The sequence below is a fragment of the Barbatula barbatula genome (genome assembly GCF_947034865.1).
Source record: "Barbatula barbatula genome assembly, chromosome: 17".
In the NCBI taxonomy this organism is placed as follows: Eukaryota; Metazoa; Chordata; class Actinopteri; order Cypriniformes; family Nemacheilidae; genus Barbatula; species Barbatula barbatula.
The window spans coordinates 7,449,559-7,469,167 of NC_136780.1; the positions used below are offsets into that span (position 1 = coordinate 7,449,559).

The following is a 19,609-nucleotide window of genomic DNA, read 5'->3' on the forward strand; positions in this document are numbered from 1 at the left end:
TCTATATTTTATTAGCAGTTATCTAGCAATGCCCTTGACATTGTTTGATATGACTCACAAACATTAATGAAAATGAACATTGTCCCTCACATAGTATGGTATGTGAAAAGGCACTTTACTTGGACTCCAAAAAACTTGATGGCCCTCGCTTCAAAACGTTTGCATCTCTAGGTTGACAAATCTGTTCTATATTTAAGTCACATTTCCGTACCCTGGCATACTGCCCCATAAAATTCAGCGCAATAAAAAGGGCAAGGCAAAGTTTCAGAAACAACATGAAATGATTACAGTAAAAACAGTCCCAACCCTTTTTTTCGGATCACAGAAAGTCCTCTTAAAAGGAAGACTTCGATAAACATATTTATTGTATGATATAAAGGCTGAGTCACAAAATAATATTCAGTGAAGCAATTAGATTTATAATGCCAAGGAAACCGTGAAAGCACCAACCCATGAATGGTTTTATTGTTCATGTTTGACATTAACATCCACATGAGTCGAAAGCCCCGCCCCGGTGGAAACGGAGTGCAGTGCAGTGGGTGTCGGTAATGTTATCTTACCGGAAAATCGCATGACCCAATCTGCCTTCATATTTATCCAGCCTTTTATGTTCGTAAACCTCTATTGTGAATTCTCTTCCCGAGAGGTAAGACTGTGATCTTAACATGTAGCGTAAACGACAATATCTTGTATATAGGAAACGAGGAGTAAAATGTAAATGTCAGCTGCGATCTAGTGTGTTACTTATACGTGTAGTTGTTTTATCGGAATTTGGTTTATTAACCTTAATTTAATTATTCATACTAAAGGATTGTTGTGGTAAAGTTAAGAGGAAACGCCGGATTTCACGCCCTTCCTTGCTTTTTGCGAGTGCGTCACGTAACGAACTTTTAGCTTAACGGTTGTAAATCGCTAACTAAGCAGCCTTGTCGTATAAGGTAATACAATAAAACCTTGAAATTGGGCTACATTTCTTTGAATGAGTATGTCGATGTCTATGGTTTTAAATATTGTGAGCTCTATATCATTTAATACCCGGGTAGGGCTATTGTGCTAATTTAGCCGCTAAAAGGCTAACGCGAACAGGCTGTTTTGTTATTGCGAGTGTTGGCGTTTGGTTATTCTTTGTTACTTCACTTTAAAACATTTGCTTACACTGTGTTCTTGTTTTATTTACTATCAGCAAAACCATTACATTGGCGTTGTTTGGAGCTTAATATTCACATACGATGGGATATAAAGTGCTCACTGTTACGCTTTTCCTGTGTCTTATGAGGCGTGTTCATGTCAGAGGTGAGTGTCTATTTGTATTTGATCTAATTCACCTGCCATGACATTTTTGGACTTTGTTCGGTATACTGCTGAATAAGATGACACACAAAGCCCGGGTACTGACTGGTAGGGAATATAGGGGTAAAAGTATCTGATTCATTCCCACAGTAGATGGCGGTAATGCTCTGTTAAAGACGGCGATCCGCCAACGAAAAACAACAACAAGAAGAAGAAGAAGAAGATGATGATGATGACACATCATGACCTTATTCAGGGTCACAGTTGCCCTTAATCTTAAAACATGGCCATGAACGTGCAAGACTAGTCAGACATTTTAGCTGCTTTTAGACCTTGACCAGCAGGTATTTTTGACCCCAATCACCTCATGTTCTGTATAAGTAAATTATTTAACTCTAAAAAGATAACATAACACTTCCTTTTATAGTTTATATATTATATTTACACAAAACCGTTTCCTTTGTTTAACTCTTGTAAACCGAGTTTACAATATTTGGTTTCAGAACCGTTCAATTAAACTTGTTGATGGTAATGTGAATGTGAAAATTTCCAATTGTGCTGAACAACTGCTCCCATGTGAAACCTGAAATCACTATTTCTTTTCTATGCATGCCTCAGCATTTTGAAAAAAGACTTTGTCACTTTACATTAAGACGAGTCAAAATGAAGTTCTATCCGGTTCTAGTAAATAGTTTGCAGAGCTGGAGCTAAACTTTAAACTGTGGTCCTCTAGGTTCTAACCACCTTCTCTATCGTTTGTTTTTACAGCACAATGTACAAAACCTGAGTTTGGCGGGAATGTGGTCTTATCAGCCGTCGATATCTCAAAAAAGGAATTCCCGGATGGATCTCAAGTAACGTTTGACTGTATGAGTGGATACATACCTAGTGCCGGATTAACTTCCAAATCGGTTACCTGTAACGGAAACAAATGGACAGAACTTGGTCTCAGCTGCACAAGTAAATACATTTTTATCTCTGCTTTGTTTATAAGGGTTTGAAAACAAATCTAGATCGATGGTTAATCATTTTTATCCATTGTAGGAAAATCTTGTGGAAGTCTTCCAGATTTCGATAATGGGAAATATGAAATATCTGGCGGTATTTTGTTTGGTGACATGGTTACAGGTGTTTGTAACAAAGGGTAAGTGAACATGAGGTTAGTTTATTATGCAGTGTGCTTTAATATAAAACCATATACAATTTTGATTGTGTGCTGTATCATATTTGATAGTCAACGGATAATTTTTTTCAGATATTTAAATCAGAATTTTGGGACAAATCAAAGAACGTGTCGAGTTACTGGCTGGGATGGTAGAGAGCCTTCCTGTGAAGGTTTGCTATTTCAGACATTTGCATATGTGATAGAATAAATTGTTCTGTGCGCATTATTATTCTATCTATAACCATATTGTTCTTTTTTTTCTCTCTTTAGTGGTGAAATGTGAGCCACCTAAACAAATAGACAATGGGATGTATGAAGACCAGGGAAATGTAGACATATATGATTATGAACAGGGGGTGTCCTACAGATGTAACCCTGGGTTTGATCTGATTGGAAGTGCGATATTAACATGTTCTGATGCTGGAACATTTCAGCCAGATCCACCAAAATGTATCGGTAAGTCATTGTTGAATACAAAACAGTCGGACAGAGCACACCAGATTGAATGGAACAGAGATCACTTGACTTGTTTTCTTAGTTTGGGGTATATGCCACAATAATGTTATGTCTTAAATGTATGAATGTGAGAATAGTTCTTATGAATTAAAGCTTTGATTTGCTGAAAAATGTTTCTTTGATTTTTTTTTTTCTAGTTGTATCATGTCCAGTGCCTAACGTCCCAAATGGGTATCGAGTAGGTGGAAAAGCACCCCCCTACGGTCTAAATAACTTTATAGAATACAAGTGTTCGGATGGCTATGAAATGAAAGGAGCAAATTCTATTCGGTGTACAGCAAATGGATGGAGTCCTGAACCACCGCAGTGCGTTGGTAAGACTACTATATCGCCAATGGATAACCACACACACACACCTCTTTCGAATATTGCTCTTGGCAGTAAAATAATTGTTTGTCTAAACATGAAAAGTGTTTCTTAAAGAAACATTTCACCCAAAAATGAAAATTGTGTCTTTATTTAATCCATAGTAGGAAAAATGTTTGTTCTGTTGAACACAAAAGAAAATATTTGAAGAATGAAAGAAACCAGTTCTGGGGCACTTTAGACTACCATTATGGTAGTCAATGGAGACCAATACCTATTTGGTTACAAGCATTCTTTCTCTGTGTTCAGAAAAGTACACAGATTTGGAACAACCCAAGGGTGCATAAATGATGACAAAACGTTTATTTTTGGATAAACTCCTTTAAGTCTTTTATCAGACCATTGTATGTATATTTGTGTTTATTTCCACAATGTAGGGTACTGTGGAAAGCCCGTGTTTGGAGGGCATGTCACCATATCCAAAGAATCTGGCTTAATTCAGAAATACTATGAGGGAACCAATGTAACATTTGAATGTGAATCTGGATATAAACCAGTCGATTCGAAAGCTTCTAATACAGCTAAATGTGAAGGCAAACAGTGGATTGGCATGAAATTGACATGCAAAGGTAACTACTGCTCTTACATGCGCTTCTTATTGTTTCAATGCTTTTTTTTGTGGACCACAAAAGTAGATGTCTGGAAAGGGCAGCGTACTTGTACTTTTGTGATTCGCATAAAAACGTCATGTGTTTGTCACTAGGCTGAGGTGAGTAAATTATGAAATGTTTTTACTTTGGAAAAAAAGAATTCACTACATTACATACATAAATATTTTTTTTACATGTTTTTATATTTAATACAGAATTTAAGTACATAAAGAATCTACTAAACTTTTTTTAAAATTTAAAATACTAAAGTAAAAGCTCAAATCTACTACTTTTACCTCTTCAATCTGATCTTTTACTGGAGTATTAAAAGGTAAAAACCATATTAAGTAAGTAAATTTTTCCTAAGTAATAACATTGTTCATCTCTGATATTTGGTAACATGTTCAGGCTACGCAACATTAAGATGTGGTAAGAGAGAGCTTACAAACATGTTTGGAGACCCAGTTTACAGCTGCTGTTAGGATGTGTTTAAGGGGTCCTGCATTAAGACATCAATCAGTCATTTTGCATACAGGAGGTCTGCAGTGGGTTTTATCCCACAGGGGCATCTTGATAGTGCTTACAAGACCTGCAAGCAGAAGTACACAAAAGATTTTTCTATTATCTTTTTGTTTACGTTTCACTTTAGAGTATGTACTGCAAGTGTAATAAAATTCAAGACAGGAGTTGTTTGCGCATCACAATTTCGCAACCCATTTTATTTTAACGCTCTATTTGCTGATGTGTTATGTATGGCTTAGGGTGTAACCAGAGGGTAAAAATCATATTTAAGTCGTATACTTTAAGTATTGGTCATTTGACAATTAACATTCAAGTAAAGGTTTTTGAGGAATAAATGCTGCCCATCAGATTCTATAAGCATGTTTCCTGCCCAAGGCTTTCAGCTTTGTTATTGGTGGTGCAGCTATGAAATTGCATCAATCAATATTAAATCAGTGAGAGAGTTATTTCAACTGACAAATTGACCAATCATATTGACCATCAACTTTTATGGCTAGTTCTGCCCACTATGTTGAACGGTATAGACACAAACTTGCTTGCTTCATCTAGAGGTACCCTGGGATGGAGTTTTTAATATAATTTAATTATCGAAAGGTAAGTTTGTTTATAATCTAATAGGCCGCTGTGCCAGGCGATTTATTCCTGCTACTGCTGCCACTATTTTCTTGGTGTGTGGTAATGTTAAGCTTTGAGAATATTCACTTGTCAATGTGTAATTTACAAACTCTGCAATCACTTATAATCATTTTCCCAAATAACCCATGAAAACGTTTATTTTGGTCTGTTACATACATTTTATAGGCTCGCTGTTCTCTGCCTGCTTAGGTGTCTGCTTTGCTTTGAGCGCTGTCATGATACATCACCCTAAAGAAATAGTGCATCAAAACTTGTTGTTCAAACCTGTATATGACTTTTCTGTGGAAAACAAAAGAAGATATTAAGAAAAATGGCTCATTGGTTTTGTGGCCATAGTGGAAAGGAGCAATAGGGCCACAGATTTGAAGTTATGGTTCCCTCCTGGGTGCAACAAGGACTATTGGATTTACTTTATTGTTGTATGTTTTAGTTTGGATTGATTTGGATTGGTCGTAGACAACAGTCACATTGTTACTCCAAAAGTATTTTGTATTCCTGGTAGTTGATGTATTCGGGAGTGTGCTCATTGTGTTGTATCATTGATATTTCAGTATTTTTACTGTTGGATCTGTATGATAACAGGCTCCTGCACTGTTTTGTGGTTGCAGATCTGATTCAGGATCAGTCTTAAAGGTCTAATGTGTAATTTTTTGGAGGATCTATTGACAGAAATGTAATATGTTATAGTACATAACTCTTTCTTCGGAGGTGTATAAAGACCTTACATAATGAAGCGCTATGTTTTTATTACCTTAGAATGAGCTATTTCTATCTACATACAACGCGGGTCCCCTTACATGGTATTCGCCATACAGTAGCACTAAACAGACAAACTGCTCGGAAACATGAAACATCTTAGTCCTGTGGGAGCCGCCGTAGTCCTACGAAAAGTCAGGGGTGGAGTGGATTAATCCGTTGGTTGTAATTTGCAACCTCACCCCTAGATGCCTCTAAATGTCATATACTGGACCTTTAAAAGGAAAGCAATTAAACTGAGTGTTTATTTAAGAAGGTTAGAGCAGGAAACACGGTTATATGTTCCTAACAGGCTAAAAGCGTTACTAACATATCAAGTAACAATATACATTACCATAAAAAGTCATAAGTGTGCAAATTGTACAGCTCTCTCTTACTTCATCTCAGTGTTTTCTTTTTTCTAACTCTTTACAGTCTGGACTCTAATTTTGTGAATGTGTGAGTCAATACTACACCTATAAGAGTTTTTACCATTCCTACCTGCTTATATGATTATTGATTAATCTACATCATGCTTTTTAATTTATTCAACAATTTATCTTAGAATCTCAGAGATAGCTTCTGAATTTCGATAGCATAAGAGAAAGAAAATTTTCTTTCTCTTAGTTAAAAGCATTGTAATGTTAATGCTGCTTATAGACCTGTTCTTAATATTTGGATTCAGCCAATTATCACAGATTAAAAAAAGAGTAATAATAAAAGAGTTAACTAGAATACTACTGAATTTATTACTGGAAATTTGAATCAAAACCTTTTTTGTGTTTACCTCCATAAAGAAGACTTTTGTAAACCGCCTGCGTTTGGAGGGGATGTCACCATATCCAAGCCATTTGATTCAATGACTAAATTCCTTGACCGATCCAACGTAACATTTGAATGTAAATCTGGTTACGAACCAGTAGATTCAGAAGCTTCTAATTTAGTTACCTGTGTGGACACCAAGTGGACAAAGCTCCAGCTCACATGCAAAGGTAACTGCTATGCAACAATACAGAAAACTTACTGATGTCTATTCTAAAGTTGGTGATGTTATGTACTAATTTGCATTCTTGTGATGTCGGACTTGCGTTTACTCTATGAACTGTAATATAGTTACAGCTAGGGCTGGACGTTTATGGGTAAATGATGATTATTTTGCTCAAATATTTACACGATTATTGAGCAGTTCAGAACTTTGGTTTTTAATTTCCAAAGTGCAGGACAGTACAGCTAAGAATAAACACAATTAGAAACACAATACAACAAAATACAAAAACTTATATTATATGTGTTTTTTAAAATCACCCAACACTAAAATGTAATTAAACCATGGAATTAATTCTTCTATTAAATCATGGAATTCGCTTAAAAAAGCATTGCTAATATGTGGTGGGCAATAGATAAAAACACAGAGAACTGGACGTACCAGTTCTATTTGAAAAAGTTGTACTTCAAAGCTTGTGTAGACACCTGCCAAAGTAGTACGTGTCATAAACTTTTGATAAAAAACACCTCCAAGACCACCTTAAAAAAAGAGTAATAATAAAAGAGTTAACTAGAATACTACTGAATTTATTACTGGAAATTTGAATCAAAACCTTTTTTGTGTTTACCTCCATAAAGAAGACTTTTGTAAACCGCCTGCGTTTGGAGGGGATGTCACCATATCCAAGCCATTTGATTCAATGACTAAATTCCTTGACCGATCCAACGTAACATTTGAATGTAAATCTGGTTACGAACCAGTAGATTCAGAAGCTTCTAATTTAGTTACCTGTGTGGACACCAAGTGGACAAAGCTCCAGCTCACATGCAAAGGTAACTGCTATGCAACAATACAGAAAACTTACTGATGTCTATTCTAAAGTTGGTGATGTTATGTACTAATTTGCATTCTTGTGATGTCGGACTTGCATTTACTCTATGAACTGTAATATAGTTACAGCTAGGGCTGGACGTTTATGGGTAAATGATGATTATTTTGCTCAAATATTTACACGATTATTGAGCAGTTCAGAACTTTGGTTTTTAATTTCACTTCAACATGTTTTATAAGGCCATTGAACTTCTTCAACACCATATTTTAAAGCATGCAAACAATCTAAACACTCCATGGCAAAAAAAAACTGTGACCATCAGAATTAAAGCTTGCTACTTCATTTTTTATTTCTTGTTTTTTTTTATAAGTCATTACTATTGGTCAACTTTAACGGTTGTCTGTGGGTTTTGCAAAAAAGTATTAAAATAGTATAAAATGCAAAGTGGCAGTTTAAAAGATACAAGCTTTGCAATGAATTTCTGACATTGTCGGGAGTTTTGTGCTTGCTTTTAAAACATCATCACAACGAATATGCTCGGTCAATTATCACCATTAAATAACGATTAACCGTGCGGCCCTAGTTACGGTACTGTTTTTAACTTTAAGTTTGTCGAAGTTTCCTTTAACTCCATTCCTGTTTTCTTCTCAAATCATTATTTAAACCTCCCTGTATTGTCCAATATTGATCTGTACTTGTAAATAAAATCGGTTCACCCAAAAATAGTGGGAAAACTCGCTTTATAAATGTCTTTTTTTTTGAAGACGGAAGACATTTTGAAGGATGTAGGAAAGCAAAGAGTTTGGGGCACTTTTGACTACCATTGTCATTTTTACAACTATAGTAATCAATGGTGCCAGGAACTGTTTGGTTGAAAGCATTCTTCATATATGATCTTACTCCGTGCTCATCAGAAAATACATTTTACAGATTTCATGCTTTGGCCTTTGTTTTTACCTGGTTGATTCTTTATAATACAAACATTTTTGTGAGCTAAAGTTGCTTCTATACAGGCTCCATTTTAAGATTGCTGTATTGTTTGTGTTTATCTCCACAATATAGGGTATTGTGGACCACCTGTGTTTGAAGGGCTTGTCATAGCCAAAGAATCAAACCATATGGATAAATTCACTGATGGAATCGTTCTAGAAATTGAATGTAAATCTGGTTATATACCAGTTGATCCAAAAGCTTCTAAGTTTGTTACATGTATGGACACCAAATGGATAGATCTGCAGCTCAAATGCACAGGTATTTACGGCCCTTACTGGTGCTTCTGGTTGTTCTAAACCTTTGTGTGGTTTTGTAGTTGATGTCTACTTTTGTGTTCAAATCTAACAGCGACCAGAAGAAGCTGTTAGATAGCATGTTTGGAGTATGTTGTGTAAAGATAGAAATGGTCAGCTAGCTTATCTTTCACTTTTTTTTCCTGTGAATACTTAATGTTCTGCTGGTATGATATTTATTTATTCTGTATTAAGTGTTGTGTGTCGAACTGGCAATTTAAATTGACAATCACAGTATTGCTTCTGAGACTGTCTATTATGTCTAAATTGTATTTGGGACTATCCTAACTTTGCTGCGCTGTACTGTTGGTACTACAGTCATGCAGCTGTTATATTCCTCATGTGTTGCATTTATTTTCTATGCAAAGGTTTCAGCCAATCGTACTGTTACTGTTGTCATTTATTTTAAAGTCAAGCATCACTTAATCTGAGTGTTCAGATAGCAGTTGAAACATGGTCCAAAACTAAAAGTAGAAATGGTTTTGTGCAAAAACATTAAGGGCCTTATAATGATAAAATCAGCATGATTTTATCTCAGTGCCTTTTGCACTTTTGGTCTGCAGATAATCAGAATCATTGTCAAGGAGCTTTGCCAATTGCAATTTTTTAACACCTCGATGAAATATTGACCTAAATTGTAAGAGTCAGAAAGTGTGTCAGTCATGTTTCAAAAGATTCTTTGCTCCCTCTTACTTGATTTTAATGTTGTTAAACTGATCTATGCGATCTACTTAACCTGTCATGGAAATTAGAAGTGAAATTCACGCAACGTGTGGCATGAGGTTTAGAACACTGGGTTTTAACTAAGGTTTAATTATTTTCTCTTTTTTTTCAGACGCTGATACTCTTCCCTCATGTAAGTCTCATTGCTTTGTTATATAGTTTAAACTTGCATTGTTAGACTAATGAGTTCGGTTCATATTCGTTCAAGAATGAACAGAATTGCCCTATTTAATTATAAGGTGATCTTATTTGTTTGTGTCCCAAGATGAATTTCATCATTTTATAGTGCTTCACTGGTCATTGAAGAGCTGATTTGATCACATGTAGTTCTGTTCTGTACCTTTATTGTTAGAAGATAGCTCAATTGATGTAATTTGATATTTTTCTGTTTTGCAGCTGGACCATCTCCTGGTGCGATAGCTGGGAGTATGTATCGCATTCAGCTCATTAGTTTGATGTAATAATAATAATTATTATAATATAAATAGTGCTTATGTTCATTTTTGTGGAATATATAAGAGTGAAGTATATAGTGTCATAGATGTTTGCAAGTATTATTTCCCTCTTGTATTTTTATCTTTTAACAATTGTGTTTTTTATAAGCAATGTAAGAGATGTAACTTTCTTCTGTTTAATACAATAGTTGTGTTTGCTGTGCTTGCTGCTGTTTTGGGGGCTCTGGCTGGGATTTTCATCTGTAAGAAAAAGTAAGTTCAATTTAACATTTTATCTCAGTTGGCGGTTTTGTTTTCATTTAACACCCAACTTTGACACTTTTTAACCAGACACGACTTTCAGTGACAAGCATAAAGCCATCTCCTGCATGTTAATCAATTTCTGACCTATTAAACCACATTAGCATTAAGTTTGGGGTATAGATCAACTGTGCAGTGTATTTGCAATAAGATGGTATGCAGATATTTGAGAAGTAGTACACATATCCTGAATGGCTGTGATTTTTCTCTCACCACTTTCAAAGCAAATTGCTTGTCATTAAAGTCCTGTATCATCTGGTTAGTAAACTGTGTTTATAATAGTCTATTTTTATTTGATCATTGCAATGGTTATAAACTGTTGACATTAAGGGTTGCAAAAGGTAAAAGGTTGGAGTAAAATTACCTGAAATTTTGTTTTCTATTTTATATTCACATGGTATTGTTTAAAATGGCTTTAGTATTGCGCTTCATTATTAGCTGTTTTATTTAAAGGTTCAATTCACCCAAAAATGAAAATTCTGTCATCATTTACTCAACCTCAAGTTGTTCCCAATCTGTATACATTTCTTTGTTCTGATGAACACAAAATAAGATATTTTGAAGAATGTAGGAAAGCAAACCGTTCTTCCAAATATATTTCTCTCTGTTCATCAGAACAAAGAAATTTAGAAATTATAGCAAAACCATGGTAAACAGTGAGGAAATAAATAATAGCTGTCAGAAAGACGCTCCACTTGATGCATGTTGCTCTTTACAAAGAAACCGTTTATCCTCCGAGTGGCAATTTTTAAAAGTAATCGAAACCTTTCCTCTTTGTTAAGGACTGTCTGAAGATTTGCACATGTGCAGCGTTACATCGGTCAAAACGCGCAGTAAAATCAACATATTTGAAGAAGAATGTGCTTGCTGTTTTGTTGTGCCATAGTTTGGAGATTGCGCGGATCATGCACAAGGATGTGATCACATAACAAGCTAATGCGAATATCATAAACCATTCAAAGTGTTAGCGTATTTCTAAATTTAATGACTTTATCTGAAATTGACTTTTAAAATGGCCGACCACAATAATAATGCTTAATATCGATGTTGATAATCGGCCAGTTCGATAATCTGTAGACCCCTAGGTTGGACTAAATAATATAAACACAATACAAAAAGTTAGATCACATATTTGATCTAAGGTGTTGGACATTATTATCCTGCAAAGAAAACACAATTATTATGGACCCCTAACTGTGGTGTTTTATTTTATTTAGTCTAACCCCTGTATGTGCATCAATTTATTGTCCTTGACAATTTAGGATTGAAAAAGGAGACCTAAGCATTTTAAAGTAAATAATTGTGGTATTAAATGGAAAACAGATCAAGCTTTAGGAGAGCCAAAATACAATCAAAAAAGCAATCTGGATTTTGATAACCACGAAGTTCCCATGAGAGTGTCTTTGGGAATACTTTTTTTGCAACCCTATGTGTTAATAGACTATATATAAATACGTGGGCTACTTTTCTTTGTCGGTGAAGGCTTTTCTGTGTTTGACTATGGGCCTAAGGTTTTGTGAGTGGATTGTGGGCTGAGGTTTAACATAAATGGCTATTTTGCAAACTTTGACAACCAGACTTTTTGGTTGCAGCTCAAAACATGAGTATTCACAAAAGGTGTCGACTAGAAATGAAGATTTACCGCTTGAATGGTAAGAAAATGGTCAACTATGTAACTTTCTTCCTAAATTGCTATTTAAAGGACAAGTTTATTAATAGAACTGCCTTTTTTTCTTTCACACAACACTCAGTTGATCCAAAGTGCAGGACAGTACAGCTAAGAATAAACACAATTAGAAACACAATACAACAAAATACAAAAACTTATATTATATGTGTTTTTTAAAATCACCCAACACTAAAATGTAATTAAACCATGGAATTAATTCTTCTATTAAATCATAGAATTCGCTTAAAAAAGCATTGCTAATATGTGGTGGGCAAGAGAACTGGACGTACCAGTTCTATTTGAAAAAGTTGTACTTCAAAGCTTGTGTAGACACCTGCCAAAGTAGTACGTGTCATAAACTTTTGATAAAAAAACACCTCCAAGACCAGCTCCACGACCAGTTTTCCTGGGGCAGTTGTAGTGTAATGTAAAAAGTGTAATCCTGAGGAACCACTTCAGAAAAGGGATTAGAATCTCCCTCTTTAAACCAAGATTACAGAAGCTTGTTGAATGTTGAAATACTGTATGCTATATCTGAATTTGTCCATCTACAGCCCTGACGCATCTCATTGTTACTGAATACTTAATGAGTCATCTACTTTTTCATTTGGTATTACCGGAACTACTGGAAACACATGAGTATGATGCATGTGGCATTGTTCCTCGGAATATTTAGCTTGATTTGTCATTCTTCCTGAGCACATGAAGCAAATGCATTATTGTGAGTCACTTTCAAATCACACACTTTATTTTATTCTTTTACAGATCTGCTAAGAATCGTTTTCGAAGTCCATGAGGAGAAAATCTTAACCACTAAGTGAAGGTTTCTCCATATGTATTGTCCCCTCAAACACGTTTCAGAATCCCTTTTAACACATTCTTCTCTGGAATAATCAGACACTGAAAAGTGAAGTGAAAACAAGCTGGTGTACCCCACGCAAGAAAGGTTGTGTTCTGCATTCTCTTTCTTTTTCCTGGAAAGATCTCCACACAAATCTGGGTAACTTTACTTTTATAAAGCGTTAGAAACCTTACTAATACTACTCGCCAATGATTTTGTGATTACATTTCTTCCTGGAAACCAAGTCAAAATGATACTTACTCAGTCTAAAGCAATTTAATATTCTATTAGAGAGATTGTGGAGGTTTTTTCTGTATGTTTTTCTATTTGTGTTATTTAAATTATTTTTGAATGAACATACTCGAGGCCAAAATATCAGAATTTTTTTTCCCTGTGCAGTTATATGATTGGGCCTATTTGTTTTTAAATTATTGTAAAAGGCTTTGTCTTAAGCATTGTAAATTGTGAATGAAAAACGGCATATAAGTTCTAGGGCTGTAAATTCTGGAATTATTCATAAAAATTAATTAACACAGTTTTTTTCAAATAGCTCCGGCATGTTCACTTTCACATGGACAATGTGTTTTGCTATAACTTTTTCAGTATGTAAATACACAAATCAAGCAAAATGTGCTGGTCATGCTCCTGTTTATTTGCAATGCCTGGTGTAGATAGACAAGTTTTTAACATACTTTACTTCATTGAGCTGTGTGAGCGTTAAAGGTTTTTAGATACTTGTTTTTTGTGCATTTTCTACTGAAGACTTCAAAAAACAACTGTAGTACTACGGTCCATATGATCATTTACTCATTTTTAGATCTTGCAGTTCTGTAGCTTATGCAGTTCTTGGACACTGGCACTGAAATCAAAGGCAGTAGAGGTTAATATAAATCGGTTCAAGTCTTGTTTGAAGAAAAATCGATTACTTGATATTTGCAACTAATCATTGTTTGCGTTTCATAATCACTGTGGACCCAAGAAGCAACTAGAGCCACAATAAACATCTGTACTGCGACAAATTGATTGTTAGACAAAATAAAGATACACTTTCCATTGTATTTTTACTTTTAACTGTTTCTTGTCTAGACTGCTCAAACCAATGTCAATGTTAGTTGCATATTTTCATGGTTTATAATGAAGTAATGTAATTCTGAAACTTGTTTGCTAATGGTATGGTCAATTTTGAGGTGATGCAGCATTTTACGTCAGAACTGTTCAGGCAGATCACACAATGCTGCACCAAATCATATTCTCGTTTTTGTTTAACCATTCTTTCATTGTATCGGTGAAAAGATGAAAGAAAATGCATATTGGTTTTATAATTGTTTTGTTAGTTGTGTTAGTAGTCCGTAGAATATATTGTAAGTCTGTGTCAATTGTCTTTATTAACAAAAATTACTGGACAAATCTCACTGCACGTTGAAAGGAACCACCTTATTGATTTTGTAGAAAATAAATAAATGGTACAAATATACAATATTCATTCAAAAGATTCCCAACTTTTTGACCCAAGAGAATGACCACCATCCATCTGTTTAAATATTGGCAAGTCTCACATTTAATAATACACATACGCACAAATCATACACAGTGTGAGAAGTACACCATCCAATTTAAAAGACAAATGAGATAATAGTACGAAAAATTACAGAGTTCATGTTGATCATGGAAGCCAAAATGTAATTTTATGTAACCTTAGCTTGACAAAGCCACGTGCGTACAATGCATGTATATTTCAACTTATGTATCTGAAACCTTTTGAAACTTGTGCACATGAAAAACAAGTGAAAAGTATTCTCTTACCATTTCCTACAAGCAAACAAAATAAACATCCATTTAAAACATTCAAATACCTAGATCCTGAATTAACATACATACACATCAATAAATGGCTGTTTCTGACTCAAGTCACTCATTTAAAGGCACTGATATAGCTGGGCCCTTTGGATCGTCAAAGCGGTCCATGGTGTGAACTTGCATGATCATGTGCAGGCCGTAGGTGAGGATCAGGATCATGAGGAGAGTGGTAAGAAGGCCCATCCAAATCCCTGGAGTGAAGAAACCCGCACAATCACTGGCATATGAAAAATCCTCACCCATAACATTGAAGCCTTGGATCTGTTGAAAACACATGACATCACATGTTATTCACTGATGCATTAATAAAGAAAGGATAAGATGTGGACCATAATACCAGTTGTTTACAGCAATAAATGATTAACCCAACAGAAGCTAAAGTTACGTACAAGATACGAGATGTGTGATTTTCATCTCTGTTAAACTACTTGTTAATTTGCAACAATGTTTACAAATTGAGTACAAATACGTTGAAATATTTTGTCTGATTAAATGGCTTTTTTTAGTTAATCATAATCCTTTACACAGTACCGAGATGAATGATTCACATTGAACCCTTGTTTGAACAAATCACACAGCAGTACCTGTAAATCTGTGAAGGAAAGCCTCCAATCAGCAGCACTTTCAGTAGGCACCAGCAGGGGGCTCTGTATGCTGCTCACACTCTGGCAATGGAAAGAATACTCCGCAGGGGAATAGATACCACCACTACCATTAAAGACTGCTCTCTTCCCATTATCATACTCTATCACCACCTGCTCAATGACGCTCCATTGACGAGCAGACACCGGAAAGAGGCTGTTGCGCATGGAGAAGCTGGAGGTTTGGGAAAGAATGACAAGATCAAGTTAAAATTCCAGCGTATATATTCAGTGTCATTGGATTTAACCTTGCGTTTATATCACTCAAATTTTACAGTTTATTTTTAGTTAATTTAACATTGTGTTGACTACTCACATAAGCTGAACGGTTTGGAAATCGAAAACATTTTGGTAGTTTAATACCAGTCTGAAAAATAAAGGCAATGATTAAAGAATAATGCATTGAATTAACAGGACTTTACTTTTCTATTCCAAGTATGAAAGTGATACACATCTGGTGAATAAATAAAGACAAAACGTATTTTTTTTCTCTTCTGACCTTGAAACAGTTTGGTTGCATGTTGAACCAGTCAAGTTGGCAGCACCACTAAAGGCCGCTGGGCCCAGATCCACCCACTGGTCCAACTTATGACTAACATTGAGGTTTTCAGCCCATAGCAGAATACACGGCTGTCCCTCTGTGTTGTTAAATGTAATCGGAGGTTTCACAGATGCCTGAGGAGGAGCCTGAAGTAATGAACGTCCGATGGAACTTTCTGCCATTACTGGAGTCTCCGGAAATATCTACAGAAAACAAATCACAAAGGTCTAACTTGGACGTTTATACAGTTCAAATAAATGTAAACCATTTTGTGAATTGAAGAGGCACAGCGTGTGAGAAGAGATTCTTCTTCTGTGAACAATGTGTTAGGCCGTGTTCAGACTTTTTCTGTAAAATAGCAACGCCATGACTTCGGAGGCAGCGCCTTTGCAATAAAAAATCACATATTTAAAAAATACAATACTAATTTCTCGCTAAAAATGTAATCAGAAGTTGTTGAAAAGTGAAAATTAAACTTATATATTTATACAAAACTATGCTCCAACGGGCGATCCGGCTGAAATTGAATTTTTTCGAGCTTGAGCCTTTTCGACCAATCACGTTCCTTACATGTTGTTATGGAAACTTGAAATAGTTTTTTTTTTCGGAAAAGTTCAACTTTCTTCAACTTAAAAAGACGCTCTGAGCTGCAGAAAAAATGCCGGCGCAGGTGTTTAAAAAAAGCCGGTTTTTATACGGTGAACTCCATAGGATAACAATGTAATATAGAGTCTAGCAGCTTCAAAAATGAAGTCATGTCTGAACACGGCCTTAGGGTTATGAAGACTTACAATGGAAGGCTTCAGGCTGGTGTATACGGCTGTATAAGGTACACCATGAGATTTAAACATGCCAAGAACCTCTCCGATGACTTTATCTAAAAAGGACAGAAATTTCTTAAACTGTACATTTACATTTATTCACTTGGCAGACGCTTCTTGTCCAAAGCGACTTACAAGTAGGAGAGCATATAAAGTTTTCGTTAACACGCTAAACATTTCCATTAGTTTTCAAGGCCATGCTACTAGGAAGATTAAAGCTGGAGTAAGCACAGCAAGTTTTTTTTAAACAGACAGAAAGTTATTGGTAAGTCAAAATATGCGGAGCAGTTATGTTTTGAGCTCTAAATTGTGCTTTTTATAAACACTTACAATTTTGATTAAAAAGAACTCAAATAAGCAAAACATTATCAGTGTATTAGGATCATTTGCAAAACTGAAGACAACAACTCACCATTTTTAAGGAGCATTTCCTTTGCCTCAGTACTGACATTTGAAACAAAACAAAGAAATGTTAACTTCCTGTGATTGCTATTTGAGAATAATACTAATAGGATAACACTTTACAAAAGCATTTAGAGCTGTGAATGTTTTATAGCGTGTTTACCCGGTAGTGTAGGGGAGGTGGACGGCCAGCAGTGAACGCTGGGAAGCATTTAGCTGAAATTCTTTCAGAGCGCTCGGATTGATGTGGACTGCTGGGATGCCCAGCTCTTGCTGGAACAGTTCCAGTACTGAATCTGATGCTGACCAGACAAGAGAAGGCAACACCAGGGGATTGGACGATGACTGAAGTGCTGCCTATTTAAGAGAACCGATGACTCGTGTTTAACTTTGACATGTGGTTTAATGCCTCAAAGAGCTCTTGAAAATACCAAGAGTCCAGACTCACCTCTATGTTGTAAAAGGCACTATCTTGTTTGTTCCCAAATACGCCGCCGTACACTGTGAAGTCATCTATGCTAAGCTGTATAGTCAGGACAGGATAGAAAGAACATTTAATTGTAAGCCATCATAATTGCATTTACAATTACTGTACACTATTCAATCTAGACATTTATTGGCACAGTATGTGTGTTCCTGGGCTCATACACATGATGTACACATTACTATAATGACAATGTTCTTCCCAATGGCAATACAGTAAAATCTTTTGTTCCATTTTTGACTGGCTGTTTAACATACACACCAATGTCAGAAATGGAACCCATGGTATTGTTGCTTTTTGTAGCATTTCACAAATACAAAGGCCATCGTATTAGCATTTATAGCAAAATAAATTTACAGTATACAATCAATAGTCAATAATTAATAGATACATCCGTGGATCACAGTGTGCACTCCCATAACATTTTGTGCCCTTCACATATTGTTCTATGATTAAATGAATCCAGAATAAAGGTTTGTGTTGAAATCATGCATGTCTGTGTACTAATATACTAATACTATGTAATAATTTTCTATTTACATACACATACATGCATACATTACACGTATAAACATTTAGATATTACTTAAATGATTGGTAAGTGTGTTTGTGTGTACAAAATGAATATGCACGATACACAGGCATATATTATGTAAACAGCAACTTTAATTCTGGATGTTAATCGTTTGACAGCCTTTTAAGCACATCACAATTGTACAAAGGTAATGAAACACTGGTTTGTCCCAGGGAAAGATCTATGGGGAAGTAAAATCGTTTCTAAGTGTCACACTATACTGACAAATCCAACAGCTAGAGGAAAAATACAGAGAAGGGGAAGCTGCTGTACTTAACACCCTATGTGGTTGCACGTTGTGAGATTATTGCCAATGCCTTGATAATATTCGTTCTTACCTTATCCTGTAGAAAGAGTAAAACATTATGTGGAGCAGTATTTAATGCAGATTTTAAATAAGCCCCTAGATGTCCATCGGACACTACATGACCGGATGGGGGTTGGGTTAGATGTGGCAAGCTGTACCTATAATGACAAAGCAGGTTATTGAAAAAAATAATGTAAACACACACATACACATATAATTGACTTAATTGTCATGTTGTATTGATGTCAATTTACCTGCCTAAACACATCCGACAAGAACGACATAAACTACATCATCAAAAGACAATCATGTAACATACCCGTCACTGGTCCACACGAGCAGCGGCACTTGAGCATAACAGCTATAAAATGAAAATATAAATAATAAAACTGAAGCGAAGGCCATTGTTGAAAACGTACTACGCCGCGTTTCAACGTCTACTTCCGTCATAAGGTTTTAAAGAGTCACGTGAAGAGCTGAGCGGTCACGGCCATGTCATCACGTGGTCTGGATCATGTGATTCTCCGCTGACGCGGTTCGTGAATCCTCCGAGCTGCGCGAGCGGCATCACAGCGGTGTTTAACGTCATATAAATGAACCGCATTTGAGTGCAATTTACTTTTTCATAAGGGGGTGTTTTTAAATGAGGAAAATTATCTTTCCAGCGTTATAATAAAGACTCCCAAAATCGAAGGCTAATCCTAACTCATTCCTGTGAGGTGAGCTAGTGATAAAAACTCGTAACATCGTTCGTCTGCTTATTCGTTGTAAACTCTTCCTTATCTGAGGTATATCAAATTACACCTAGGATTTTATAGTATGCCTTTTTGTAAGAACACACAATAACGCTCACTACCACATGTAGTTATAATATGCGCTCCGTGTTTATGTCCATACAGAGTTAAAATGTAAACATCTGGAGTGCAAACGCCCACTTTTATGGACTTGAATTGCGCCCCTGTCATATGATTGTGGTTCATTCAAGGTGATTACATCATATCTTACTTTTAAAATATAAATATTTGACAAAATACATTTGTCAAATATTCTTTCACGCATTGAAGAAACATC

At 35.6% G+C, this 19,609-nt stretch overlaps 2 protein-coding genes across 19 annotated transcripts; one reads left to right on the plus strand and one right to left on the minus strand.

Moving 5' to 3' along the window:
• Positions 1-492: 492 nt before the first annotated feature.
• Positions 493-14,390, plus strand: rca2.1 (regulator of complement activation group 2 gene 1). Of its 18 annotated transcripts, none has more exons than XR_013787845.1 (16): positions 493-646; positions 1,184-1,293; positions 2,059-2,250; positions 2,335-2,434; positions 2,546-2,625; positions 2,726-2,911; positions 3,109-3,285; positions 3,715-3,906; positions 6,618-6,812; positions 7,444-7,638; positions 8,700-8,888; positions 9,759-9,779; positions 10,043-10,103; positions 10,290-10,353; positions 11,994-12,053; positions 12,836-14,390. XR_013787845.1 is itself a non-coding variant. In XM_079478008.1 (16 exons), coding segments are annotated over exons 2-16 (1,746 nt in total). In that variant the 5' UTR covers positions 510-646; positions 1,184-1,229; the 3' UTR covers positions 12,837-14,390. The 18 variants fall into 18 exon arrangements, 15 of the variants coding, with proteins under 15 accessions (XP_079334141.1, XP_079334134.1, XP_079334146.1 ...); XM_079478008.1 differs by having other exon boundaries at positions 510-646; positions 10,043-10,072; XM_079478017.1 differs by lacking the exon at positions 493-646 and adding an exon at positions 801-938 and having other exon boundaries at positions 10,043-10,072.
• atp6ap1b (ATPase H+ transporting accessory protein 1b) lies at positions 13,544-19,090 on the minus strand. The gene is made up of 10 exons (XM_079478023.1): positions 18,858-19,090; positions 18,570-18,696; positions 17,622-17,696; positions 17,337-17,530; positions 17,184-17,215; positions 16,742-16,827; positions 15,909-16,153; positions 15,726-15,776; positions 15,353-15,584; positions 13,544-15,029 (listed from the first exon to the last, which is right to left on the minus strand). Exons 1-10 carry the CDS (start codon positions 18,986-18,988, stop codon positions 14,820-14,822), a joined length of 1,383 nt encoding a protein of 460 aa, XP_079334149.1. The 5' UTR covers positions 18,989-19,090; the 3' UTR covers positions 13,544-14,819.
• Between the last annotated feature and the right edge of the window lie 519 nt (positions 19,091-19,609).